The 13115-nt window shown below is 41.6% G+C and overlaps 1 protein-coding gene across 1 annotated transcript in view; it reads left to right on the top strand.

Annotated features, from left to right (window-relative positions):
• WWOX (WW domain containing oxidoreductase) overlaps positions 1-12894 on the top strand; it is a 1192599-nt gene extending 1179705 nt beyond the window's left edge. Inside the window, exon 9 of the mRNA XM_027865528.1 lies at positions 11716-12894. Coding sequence (XP_027721329.1) covers positions 11716-11904 — 189 coding nt within the window. The 3' untranslated portion in view covers positions 11905-12894. The remainder of the gene's footprint in view (positions 1-11715) is intronic.
• The last annotated feature ends 221 nt before the right edge of the window (positions 12895-13115 follow it).

The following is a 13115-nucleotide window of genomic DNA, read 5'->3' as shown; positions in this document are numbered from 1 at the left end:
CAAACCATTTATCAAATTATTTTTCCAGTCTATCAAACTCATAAACACACTAAAAGGGGAAATGTGGGTGCTTAGTTTAAATGAGGAAGACTGAGGTGTGAGGGCATCAGTTCGGTGCCTAGCAAAATTCCAAACCATCTGTCAGGCACAGGACTGTGCTGGAAGGGACACTGAGTCCTGAGTCTGGGATTCAGGGTTCTGGTCCCATTTATTCACTAACACATGGTATGACTGAAGAGTAATTGTTTCTGCTTTCAGAGCTCTCATTTCCTTATCTATAAAATAAAGTAGTTGGACTAGATTATATCTAAGGTTCCTTTCAGTTCTAGTGTTCTATGAGTTAATGAATGAAGTAGTGCAGATTTAAGAGTAATCTGCCAGTAGATATTATGTAATGGGGAGATCATGATATTTAAACTCAGAAGTCCCAGCTTAGAGTCTTGGGTTTATTTCTGGCTGCCTGTGTGAACATGGGCAAGTCACTTCACCTCTTGGACTCTCAGTTTCTTCAATTTTAAAATGGTGGGAAGAACACCTGCCCTGCTGCCCTCACGGTACAGTTGGTAGAAAGGAAAGTGCCTTGTCAAGTAATTCAGCAATGTGAGTTCTTGCTGTGCTGGTGGAAAGAGTGGTACACCAGGTGACCTGTGTTAGGATTTCAGCTGGTTTATTTATTTATTTATTTTTTGAACGAATGAGGCAGTGGAGGCTCAGAACCAGAAAAACCTGGATTCCATTTTCACTTCTGACATTTGCTAACAGTATGACTCTGGGCAAGTCACTGTTGGCCTCTCTGAAGAGCCATTTTCCTCACCTTTAAAATGAGGGAAGTAACCTTTTAGATGAACCCTAAAGTCTCTTCCTTTTTAAAATCCCTGATCAATGAATGCTCTGAAGAAGCCTGGACCCCACCACTTACTAAGGTTGTGAGTTTGTATAAGTGTGTTAATTTCTCTGAGACTCACTTAAATGAGGATAGTAATTCTTGTAGTACTGAGCTCAGAGGGTTGTTGTGAAGAAGTTTTTGTGGTTTCTAAATCTTAAAGTGCTGCAGGATTCTAACCATTCCTATTCCTAGTTCTTAGATGGGTCTCTGTATTCGTTTCTGTGGTTCCAATGTCACCTCTCCATAGCTTCCACTCGTGTGCCATTGTTGCCCACGTTCCCCTGGAGATAACCCAAGAGTCACTAATGCTCAGCCCCCTCTGCCCCATTACACTCTGCTGCCACATGCAGTGGAGAATCACAAAGGGGCTGCACCAACCTAGGGACAGTTTTGTATTTTTAACCATTTCATGGCTCACTCTAATTTTCTTTCTATTGAAGTATAAGATCCTAGACCGCAGAGACTGTTTGATTCTTATCTTTGATTCCAGCACTAAGCACTGTTGCCGGGCACATACTAACTGCCTGATAAATGCTTGTTGTTTGATGGATTCATTCAGATTGACCGTGAAACTCTCTGGACCTGGCTATGTTGGTCCTTGGAGGGCAGACCCACAGCCTGTTGATAATCTTTACAGACTGGTAGAATCTGATAGAGCTTGGATTCCATGGAGACAACCTCTGAAAGCCTAGGACCACCGTACACTATGGTGAGGCATCAGAGGAGGCCTTTTGTCCCAGTTTTATAATACTATCAATAATAATAGACAGAGAATCACAGAGCTATAAGGGATGAGCTAGTCTAACTCTCTCTTATTTTACATAGGAAGAAACTGAAATGTTTGTAATAATAACAATAATAATAGCTAGCATTTGCATAGGTAGCACTGACTATGAGCCAGGCAACTTAGGGAGCCTTTTACAATTGTCTCTTTTGATCCTTAACAACCCTGGGAGGTAGGTGCTATTATTAGCCCCATTTTACAGATGGGGGAAATGAAGCAAGCAATATTCCCCGCCCCCCCCAGGATTGGGGTTCCCTCATATTGGCTGTATGTTTCACTTGGGGAAGGGGAAGGATTTGTGCTGGAGTGAAAACTTAGAAGATAGGGGGACCCTTCTCAATCTGGGCTCTCTTTGCCAAGGCAGACACCAATGACCCAAAGAAAGCAGCGAGAGAAATGGAAACGACAAGTCTAGTAAGAAACCTTTAATTTTGAGTAAGCTTTGAGAGAGTTTTGTTTTTTGTTTTTGTTTTTTAACAAACCAGTTTGAGTACATGCCTTGGCTTATAAAAGTACCTGAAATTGCCTAGAATATCAACATGCATAGCTTAAGAGTATTTACATCTATTTACATCAGGGAAACCAGAGAAAGAGAGATCTACAGTTATTTACAGTCTACAGAGGAGAAGAGAAAGGCAGCATAATTGTTTCCCCTAAAATACAGTTGGGGGACTGTCAGTGCATGCATATTGAGATCATATTTGCATAAGAGAACGCAAAGGTTTTTAAGACATACCTTTTTTCCTTCTATGCTAAGGACTAGCATGATTAAAGAACATTTATTTTTGTTTGTTTTGTTTTGTTTCTAATCTATTCGCATCAAGTGCTTTAAAATGTTCACTAAAGCGGCAGCAGTATTTGCCTTGGCAATTAAAGCAACAGAATACACGACAATTTCCTACTAACTAGCGACAAGCTACTGGTGAATGAAATATCTATTGTTTCTCATTATCCATCGACCAGCATACAGAGATCTCTCCTTGGAAAGGCAGTGCCTAAGCTATCACCATTAATTATGGACATAATATAAATGAGACTTTCGTTACAGTATGTTCTAAATGAAATATTAACAAGACCAGTGTCTTTGAGCCTGAAAGACACACTAACAGGGCTCACTTTATAACCGGCTATCTATGAACATCACACATACATTACACAGAAGTGCTCGGTTTAGAGAGCTAAGTCTGGGCATTAGAGGCCTGGTTACTAGATCGGTATTATTGCAAAATACATTTCCTTAATCAGTTTCTGGAAGACAGAGTTAACAGATAATTCTTAGACCGCTATGGCCCCGTCAGAACACCCTGTGGTTTTTCCAATGTATTATAGGTACCAAGGTGTCCATTTCAGCAGATGAAAAGTAGCCATTAGCTTTAAAAATCTAAACAAATCGCTTGGTGGATGTCTGTCCTAAAAGACTCCCCTATCAGAAACCCTGTGCTGCAACTTGCTTTTCTGCGAAAACCACAGTTAGCCTGCAGTCAGGCCGAAATAATTCTGTATAAAACAAGAGCAGAAGTAAGGGGTTGGTTTTAGCTGCATTATGAGGCTATTCTTTGCAAGGTAATAATATTAAAAGTCTATATAAATATATACGGTATGTATGTATGCATACATTTATATACAGTATATAGTGTTAGGCAAAACAGAAATTGAATAAGATACATAGAGTCAAAATATTAAATGTTCCAAGTGAACACAAGTTAAATACAGAAATTCTTCATCTCACACATTCTATTTTTTTTTCTTACAAATGTGGCACTGTCTCAGCAGTCTCCACTGAACATTTTTCCTATGCCTCCTAAATGAAGTTTTCCAATATGGTGGGAGAGTGATTGTAGCCCCATGTTAAGTCCCTGTGCTTACTCTCTTCGCTGCTGTCTACTAAGGTTGAGGAAAATCAGATAACCACATGACTTGCATTACCCCATGTGGACTCTTTTGGAAAAGAAATGACACCCTGTAGGATGAAGTCAACCTATGAGTTGCCACCTCACTGGCATTGGGTGTCCTGGACACTGTTGGGGAGGAAGGATGCTTTGTACAGTCCTCGAGTCCAAACTACTACTATTCTTCATGCCTCTGGAAAGTGCTAATGAGCAGGAGAATGGGGGCATTAAAATATCCCCAGGCAGGCTAAACCCATCCTTTCTTCCCTTCCTTATTATAGGGGTAAGGGCATCACTGAGAAAGGGATGAGCTGTTCACCATTGACAACAAAGCCCACAGACAATGCCAGGACATTGGCAAAGCCAAGGCAAAGTGAGACAGAACAGGGCAACCTAAAATTCTGGAGTGGAAAAAGAAAGGGAGAAGGGACTTGAGAATTTTAGGGAAAAAAAATTAAAAACACTTCATCTCCTTGGAAATACAAGCCCTGAAATTCTGCCAAAATCATTTGCCCCAGGGTACTATACAGTTTAACTATTGGCTACTCAAGTTACTACAGGAAAAAAGGAGCTACCAGACCACAGTACTTTTTCATCAATCTACTACATCTCCAAGAATTCAGTTTCACTATCCACAAGTTCATATCTACAAAGTTTCTGTGCCTGAGATCTGTTTGCATCTGGGTGGATTTCTGTGGAATTTTTCCAGAGACAACAGTAACAGAGAACTCTTGGTCTCTCCTTTTCCTTGACTTCTCCCCAAGCCCTGGCTAGAGTCAGATGGAGAAGTGCTCCCATAAATTCTCGAAAAATTCCACAAACAGGTTCAGTAGCACTTTATCCAGAGCCCACTGTGCTGAGGGATATGCAGAGTTTGAAGAAGACAAAGTCTTATCTAGAAACAGACCCATTTTTAGAGGCAGAATCCCTCCAACTTTGAGAAATTATATTTACACCAGATATTTGGAGATAGGGAAATTGGAGATCCAGATGGGTACCCATATCATTAGGGAGATTCTGAGAGAAGAGAGGATGGTAAATCAAGATAAAAAACAGTTTTGGGTATATCCCTGCCCCCAAGATCATTGACCAAACTAGTTGGTTCTTCACAGTTTTTGATCATGTTGTCTGCTGAGATCTGTCGAACTCAGCTCAAGTCTCTGCCTGAAGTGAGAGGAAGATAAGCTGCTTGTCCCCCATCCTTGACCCTTCAACCCTGAGAGCAGTTCTCTGCAGTTCTCATCAGTTCTTTCCACAGGGCAGGTTCCCAGCTTAGAGGGTGGAGGGAGGATTTGGGTGCATGGTGATCTCCAGGCTTCGGGGCCCTTGTATCTCATTCCCAAGAACAGGTTGCTTGTTTATTGCATAGCACAAACACTATCACGTATCATCAAAATGCATTTATTGCAATGGAAACATTTTCTCCTTCAGAGGGAAAAGCCAGAATACTGCCTAATGGTAACTGTTCTCATCATCACTATGTTTTAATGCTCCACAGTTGAAAACTCTTACATGAATTCCCTTTTTTCCCTCTCAAGGAGAATATGTTGTCTCAGTTGTATATATAAAGTTTATTCTAGGGGTGCAAAGCTCTCAAGGGCCATGAAGAAAGTCCTCCCTTAAAACCAACCTGGAAAAGATCTGCAATAGCTTGATTGGGGGAGGTTAGAGGGAGGTCTTTGTAGTCAACTATTAGTTGGGAGGGAAGAGAACAGAGGAAAAGAAGCAGATCGGATAGACTGCACCTTCAATTTTCCTTGGAAAGAGTGCGCTCCTTTACATCCCTGGCTAGGCACGGACGTATTAGGCAGATTAGAGAGATACGCCTTGTTTTGTTGTGGTTCAGTTCGTCCTCTGAAAAAGGTTGTGGACAGAGAGCAAGTTCGAGTTGAATTTTCTGACTGGGGAGGAAGCTGGACTTTGGAGGTGACATTTCGCTGCAGGTGCTGCTTCATCTTCTAGAGGTCATTTACCCTTGGCTCATCTCTGGCAGGGCTGGACCTTCATTCTTGTTCATCCAAATGAATATAATGTCAATTTAGCTTGTTCACCAAACCACCAAAGGCCAACCTCCATGTCAGGTTGTTCACCTAAAGGGAGTTACGCTTAGTGTAGGCTGCATCCAGATGGAATGAATGCTGTCATCTCAAGAGGAACATGGGAGAGGAGATGGGAAAAGCATATGAGAAAGCTTCTGTCTTAATTGGTAGGAGTCAAGGAGAGCCAGAGATGCCAGGTTGGCCACGAGAATCATCCAACTTATAGAATGTCTCCCAGGATATCAAAGACACACACCCAGGAATGAAGACTCAATGGGGTGTGTTAGCAGTCCTGCTTTTAGTACAAAAATAGAATTGGGAAGCATTAAGCCCCTCAATTCTTGTATTCTGAATAATGAATGAATATAAGATGCTGCAATAGAACGTGAGCTCTCTGAGGGCAGGGACTATTTCAGGTACTTATCAAGTGGCCATCTCTGAATGAGTGTTGAGCGAGTGCCCCTAGAGATGTCTAGCAAAAAGGAAGCCAGACTAGGTCAGAAGGAAAGTATCTGGTGCTCTTTACCTATGTGAAGTTAGAAGCAAAGGAGTTAGGTCTGGAAAGGACTTTAGAGGTCAGCTCTTCCCATGCCCTCATTTTATAGAGGAAATTGTAACTCCAGAGAGAGCTAGGGATTTTTTCAAATCACAGAAAATATCAGAACCTAGGACCTTCTCAGTCAGAGAGACCCTAAGCTAGGGTCCTCAGACAAAGCAAAAACAAAAATACAGTAAAAATGAAGGCCTGGATTCAGATCCTAGCTCTGCTCCTTGCCATCTGTGTGGCAATTAGCATAGCATTTTCTTTCTCTGTACCTTGGTCTCCTCCTCTCTCAAATGAAGAAGTTGGCCTAGATGAGCTTTAACTCCCTTTGTGCTTTAAATCCTCTGTCTGTCTGTATCTCTCTTTCTCTCTGTCTATTACACTGAACACTGGGAGGGCTGGGAGCATGTCTTACTTATTGTTTCTTATTGTGTTTCCCTCAGTGCCTAGCAGAGTGCTCCACACACAGTAGGTGCCTACTCAGTGAATCTAGTGAATGAACAAACTCTGCATACAGTAGGCATTTAATCAACATTGAATAGAGTGAATGAACACACCGTGCTCCCCAAATTAATTGCTGGTGAGGGACAATCACTTTATATATCAGTATGAATGCCGATTCAGAAGGCTGTATAGCAACCTCATTTCCATGAGGGCTGAATTTTGTCATTAGCTAATGGAAAATTTTCCAATTCAGTACATTTTCGGGTTGTCTGTCCTCCCACAGTGAGCTGAGAATAAATAGGCTTTTGGAAGTGTTTGCTTTTACACTGTTTGTTCAAAACAAGGGATTTTAAAGTAACTGTTTCCTGTGGAATTGATCCCTAGCCGTTGCTGAGAGGCCCACAAAGAAGCTGGGAAACCTGGCGTGGCCCCTTTCCAGCAGAGTGGTTTTACACCCTCTTGCAGAAGTGTTATTGGAGGACATGGAGAGATGGAGAGGGCGGGGGGATGGCCATTCATTCCACAGTGTGGAATGCACTCTTATTACCTCATCTCCTCCACTGCTGGGTAATAATAAATTATTCCGCTCTGTGTGGCATGTTCACAATACCACTGGATTAGCGGCTGTTTTTGCATTTGGAAAGTGTTTGCTTTGCCTAATAGACCTGAGATGAATAACAACAAAAGTGCCCAGACTGTGAATAAAGCACATGCCAGACCTGCCTCTGTGGAGCTCAGTCTTCCTCCTTCTTCCACTTTGCTCCTCAGAGCCCTGGGGTAGAGCTGGGCAGCTGATGATGGCTCTCCTCACAGGTGCCACTCCTCGCAGCAGGCCTTGGGGTCCACATGTCAGTCCAAACATAGCCTCCCACTTTTCCTCGAAGAAAATACTCTTTGGAGAACTTGATGCAATTGGCATGGCTTGGCAATGCCAGTAATGGCTCATTTCTGGCCTTGCCCAAATAACTAGGTATACCATGGTTCTGAAGCTAATCTTCAGTGTGGCATAGTTCGACCTGTCTCTAACAGGAATCTAATCTGTACAAATAAACATGCATTTGAAAATAGATAAATCCAAAATGAAAAATTAAATTGTGTAACATGTCTTATTAAGAATGTAAGGATTATCTCCAAATACTAACAGATTCATTACATATATCAAGGTGTGACTTTTTTTTTTTAACCATATGCTGTACGCCACAAATCCCTGTCCTTTTACCTTTAAGATATTTGATGCTCATTTGTATTCAATGGCGGCAGCAACAAATTGATAGCTAGCAGTTATCAAATAAATTCCAGTGAAAAGCCACTGTTTAACATTTTCCTCCTAACAAAGGATTTTGGAAGGACAGATAATTTAGGTCTTTGTGCTCTCACCATAAATAAACAGCAACTGCTTCCTCCAACCATCCTTCTGTGGGCTCAGATTGTACCGCACATCTGACAAATGATTTGTGAAAGAGAATGATGAACCCTTATTACCAAGACACTCTTAACTTAATCCAGAACAAGAATCCTGGGTAATTTTACATACACTATCAAGATTGATGGCCTGGCCCTCCTCTGGCAGCTTGCAAATGTTTGACTGGATCGGAAATGGCATTCAGGCATGATTAAAGATTCAGCTGGGCTTCCCAGAAATTCGGGATCCTTTGTATCCATCATCCAAATTCACTGCCTTTGTTACAGGTTAAAGATATTTGACCTCAACTCTAGTGATTAGCAACCTCATACAAATGAGAAGCCAGATAATTTTCTTCAAAAAACAAAACAAAACATTAAAACCAATGTTTGTGGCAGAACCCATAGCTCTAATCATTATTTATGAGCTAACTATTTTTATTTTTTTAATCACAATGGATCAGCAAGCAATGGTGGCAACTGACAAGCCTGTTGTTTGAGGAAATTTCTAACAAAGTTGTTAACATTAATTCTTTTCTATAGGACTTTCATCTTTTCAGAATCCCCAACTGACATGCCACAAACTGCTTAGCATTGAAAGTCATTCACCAGTGATTAAAGCGCTCTGCTTTATTTATTTTTTTAGCGATTTTTTTTATTAGTTTAAGAATGGTTTTTCTTTTATCAGTAGCACGGAATTGTTTCCTAATGAGATGCCCTGACATCTCATTCTATCTTATGCTGATGATATGTGAACCGGAAAGCTGATGAGCAAAAAAATTAAAAATTGTTATTGGACTGTCATAACGTCAGATTGCATAAAGCTGTTGTTCAGAAGATGCTACAAATGCAGCCAAAGGAACATCTGTAGAGAAACTGAACCAGTGGCACATTGAATACCAAGTGGCCGTTTCTTTCCTGAAGTTGCCAAATGCAGCCTGAAGGAGAAGACCATTCCCTTTAGGGGTATTTGCCAATCAAATTATGACCCTGTGCCAGCTGAATGCAGATAACCCTGGGATAGAGAAGTCCTTTGCTCTCAAATGACAACATCCTATTTTCCTATTTTTAAAAAAAACCTCTTGTGAGGTAGTTAAAATTGTGTTTCATGCCATGCAAGTAACGTAATGATCCAATCCAATGAAACATTTTCAGAGTTGAGGATTGTAGTATGGGCTGCCAAACACCAGTTGACATGAACGAATGTTGAATGTTGTTGATGTTGGATGATGAGGACAAAATGCTCCCTAACCACCTGCTTCTAGGATAGATGTGAAGACACGTTTTCCTAGGAAAAGACAGCTTCAACAATGAGCCACAATCTTCTTGTGGACTATTTTGCACAGCAAAATGATGCCTGGAAAACAACTTCATCTGGGAGAAAATTTTTCCCTCTTCACACTTAATCATGACCAACCTCAGCTTTGACTCAGCATCTACCCAGTTGTGAGACACCACTGTTAAGTAGAATGCCAGTGTGGATATTTTTTGTGGTCCTGGATTGTCTTGGACTTCAGGATAGATCCCTACCCTCTCAGTTTCATAAGAGAACACACGGCAGGTCATTTAGCTTCTCTTGGGGTAGGTTCACAGTTGCAAAGTACAAGTGTAAAACTGAGGCAATTATCCAAAGACTCCAGGGAAAATGGATTTTTCAGATCATTGAGGCCCAAAGTATTATTGATATGTGATGTTAGCTGGAGAACTGACTTATGTCTGCCCTTTCCTTCCTTGATACAGCTTTTGTCTCAGTTTCTCTTCTCGTCAAGTAGACCTAATGATTCTGAGGGAAAGATGGAGAAATATCATGAACGCTTTGAAGAAAGGAGCCATCACAGTCTTAGAATTTTAAGGAGTAGTTGATAACTATTCCATTAAACATACTATTACAGCAGGGAGAAAGAGTGACATTTCCTGGACACACTGAGATGGGACTGGCAGAGGCTGGATCTGTATATGCATACACACACTCCAATTTGAAAGAGAAACAGGCAAATTCAGTCAAACAACTTTTTTTTTTTTCCAGAGGGAAGGACTATCCCCCAAACAAAGACAACGGTTAATTCTATTGGTTATTTATTGAATCCAAATGAATTCAAGCAGCCAATCCTCTGTCCCTAACAGTAACCTACAAGTTGGCTGAATTTGACCATTTTGTTTTCAGACTGGTCTGTGCAGGTTAGAACACGTACAAGGCCACCCACCCTGAAACCAGTGAAACATAATTTCATCGTATGGAGTTCCCCTCCATAGAACCCCAGCCTTCCAAGTGACTATGGGTTGTTGAAACCACGGGGAGCCAATCACATTGAACAAACACCAGGCTCTCATTGCCACATGACTCTTCTCTGATCTACAATCAGCTCGGTAATGTGCCATGACTGTAGCTCTCTGGGGACAGACAAGGCTGTGGAGTTGGTTGGTTGGTGGTGTGAAAGGGGAAGGAGGAGGCAGTGATGTCAGCAATGACAGACAGCAAGAGCTGGTTCTTTTCACCATATCTTCCCAATGTTCCATTGGCGCCTTTCTCTCCAGTTATCTTCTGTGTCTTTCTTGGCAACCTGTGTATTCTGATTGCTATCAGCTTATAATTAGTTACCTCGACAAGGCCTATGATATACATAAATACTCATAAGATGCCAGATAAACTGTATTGGTTTTAAATTAGAGCTGTGCGTACTGTGTCTGTATGAACTCTAGCTTATTATTTTTAATTATTGCTTGTGAAGCAGAGTGATTTCTTTGCCGTCTTTACAGCTTGTCTGACAGCACTCTGTCAGACCCCACAAAGTACAACCACATCAACTGCACCCCCTCCCTCCCTGCCCCATATACGCACATGTGTGCCAATGCAGTCAGAACTCAGATTGGCTAAGCAGGTGAATGGAAAGGCATCAATTTCACTCCCTGCTCCTTGTATTTTGAAGAAGAGTAAGGAGACAAAATTACCCTGCCTTTTCTATGTATCCGTCTAAATGCAACATTTCTTTGGGGTTTATAAAATGGTTCCAGAGGGCAAGGAGAAAATTAGATCTCTGAAAATCCAGAATTGTTTCACTGTATGTACAAGTGATCACATGGGGTGTGTATGTGTATGTGCATGTGTGTATGTGTGTGTGTGTGTGTGAGAGAGAGAAAGAGATAGAAAGAGAGAAAGAGAGAGAGAGGCAGAGAGAGAGAGAGACAGAGAGAGAGAGAGAGAAGGGTGACATTAGCCTCTATCACACTGTAGGAGGCCAAAGATATATGGAGCTCTGGTGTAGGCCCCAAATGTACTCCATGTGATAGGCTTTAATTGAAGTGCCTGGGTTAATTCTGACAGAAGGTTTTAGAAAAATCAACTGTCACATTACATTCTTAGCTAGATCAGGAGTATGTAGAAATTAAAAGTATGTTTCTGCTTGTAAAATAGCACTCTTTCCCCCTCTTTTCACTTACAAGACCATGCCTTCCCCCTACACCTGTTGGTTTTTCATCTTTAAATGTTTCCCTTGGCTTCCGGTTTTCTGGGCTTTATGTTTGTTTATTTTATTTTATTTTTTGGCTTGCTTTCAATGAAAGTTCTTGAATTTCTTTTCCCCCAGGTTAATCGCATCTTTCAGGGCCTTGTGCTTTGAGTCCAGCGTGGAAGCCTTTGGAAATGTGGCTGTCCTTCAAATGAGATAGGAGGCTGTGGAGAGGCCAAGATCACATTTGCTAATTCCTTTTCTCTGTCCTTTGAATTCCAGCAACAAGGAGCCGCCACCACCGTCTACTGCGCCGTGGCACCCGAGTTGGAGGGCCTGGGAGGAATGTATTTCAACAACTGCTGTCGCTGCTTGCCTTCAGCAGAGGCCCAGAACGAAGCGACGGCGAGGGCCTTGTGGGAGCTCAGTGAGAGGCTGATCCAAGAGCGGGTTGGCAGACAGACCAGCTGACGGGGACCTCCTGTAAGGATCAGAACACACCAAGTGGATGTGTACACGCTAGAAAACTGCCAACTCTGGAACCTTTCCAAGCTTATCATCTAGAGGGTTTCCATATACCTCAGTTACAGATTAGCTAGTGTTAAACAGAATAATAGCAGTCACAACATAGTGAAAAATGTTAAGTACTCATGGGAAGTAGGGAATTCTGTAGGTTAAAGGGACAATATCTCTTTCTGGGGCCTCCTTTTACTTTTCCTTAGGATTGTAGCCTTTGCAAAGGAGAGCCCTCAGTGAAATGTGGTGCATCTTTTGTGTTACTTTAGAAGTACAAGCCAACTTTTTCATTGATTTCCCCAGCTAAGTGTTCTGCAAATCACCAACACACCATCCCCCTCCTCTCCTTCCCCAGCCCCTTTGGGGAAGGAGACGTCTTTGAGAATTGATCTTGATCAGGAAATATCTGTTTCATGCAACCTGACCAAATTGGATCGGGCTTGGCAATAGAAAGGAAGGAGAATTTCAGGTTTCCTTCCCCTCTACCCCCTTTACTCTGGACAACAAATGCCTCAGTTATGGTTAGGAATATGTGGTGCTGAGCTAGCAAATATATACACAGAAAGCAGTGGTCATTCCCTCCCCTGCTGATTAAATATTGAAGAGTATTTTGAGATAACAAAAAAGTATATCGCACACTATTCCCTAAAAGGCTTAGTTTAGAATCAGGAAAAAAGATCCCAGGTCCTTAAGAATCCAGAAAGGTTGTCAGGGGGTTGACCCTCCATGGAGACTTCTAAGGAGGATCTTTCTGAGGTTCAGTTACTCAGTTCTCCTGATGCCAGATCTTGCTTGCTTTTGCCTCTGTCCTCTCATCTTTATGTTTTAATAAAAGAACATGCTTGAGTATTGTCACCTGAAGAGAACATTTGTATTGTTCCTTTAAATGTATCAGTTTCTCTTTAAAAAAACAAACAAACAAGGAAAAATAAATAGCTTCTTGTAGATGCCATGAAAAGAGGGTTCTTGCGTCTTTACTGAGTTGGGTTGTGTTTTTTGTTTTGTTTTGTTTTTTGTGCTTTGTGGCTATTTTCTTGCCCGAAAGTTGTCTCACGCCATCAGCATCCCAGCATCACATCTTCTGAAAACAAGATAAGACAGGAAGACAGTTAATTGTGCTTTCGCATTTCTTGGGTGTCATTTATGGCAAATGAGCCATTTGCTGA

The sequence above is a fragment of the Vombatus ursinus genome, unplaced genomic scaffold (assembly GCF_900497805.2).
Source record: "Vombatus ursinus unplaced genomic scaffold, bare-nosed wombat genome assembly UNPS02014778.1, whole genome shotgun sequence".
Taxonomy (NCBI): domain Eukaryota; kingdom Metazoa; phylum Chordata; class Mammalia; order Diprotodontia; family Vombatidae; genus Vombatus; species Vombatus ursinus.
The sequence above is the reverse complement of the archived record's forward strand: the minus strand, read 5'-3'. Positions and strand labels throughout refer to the sequence as shown.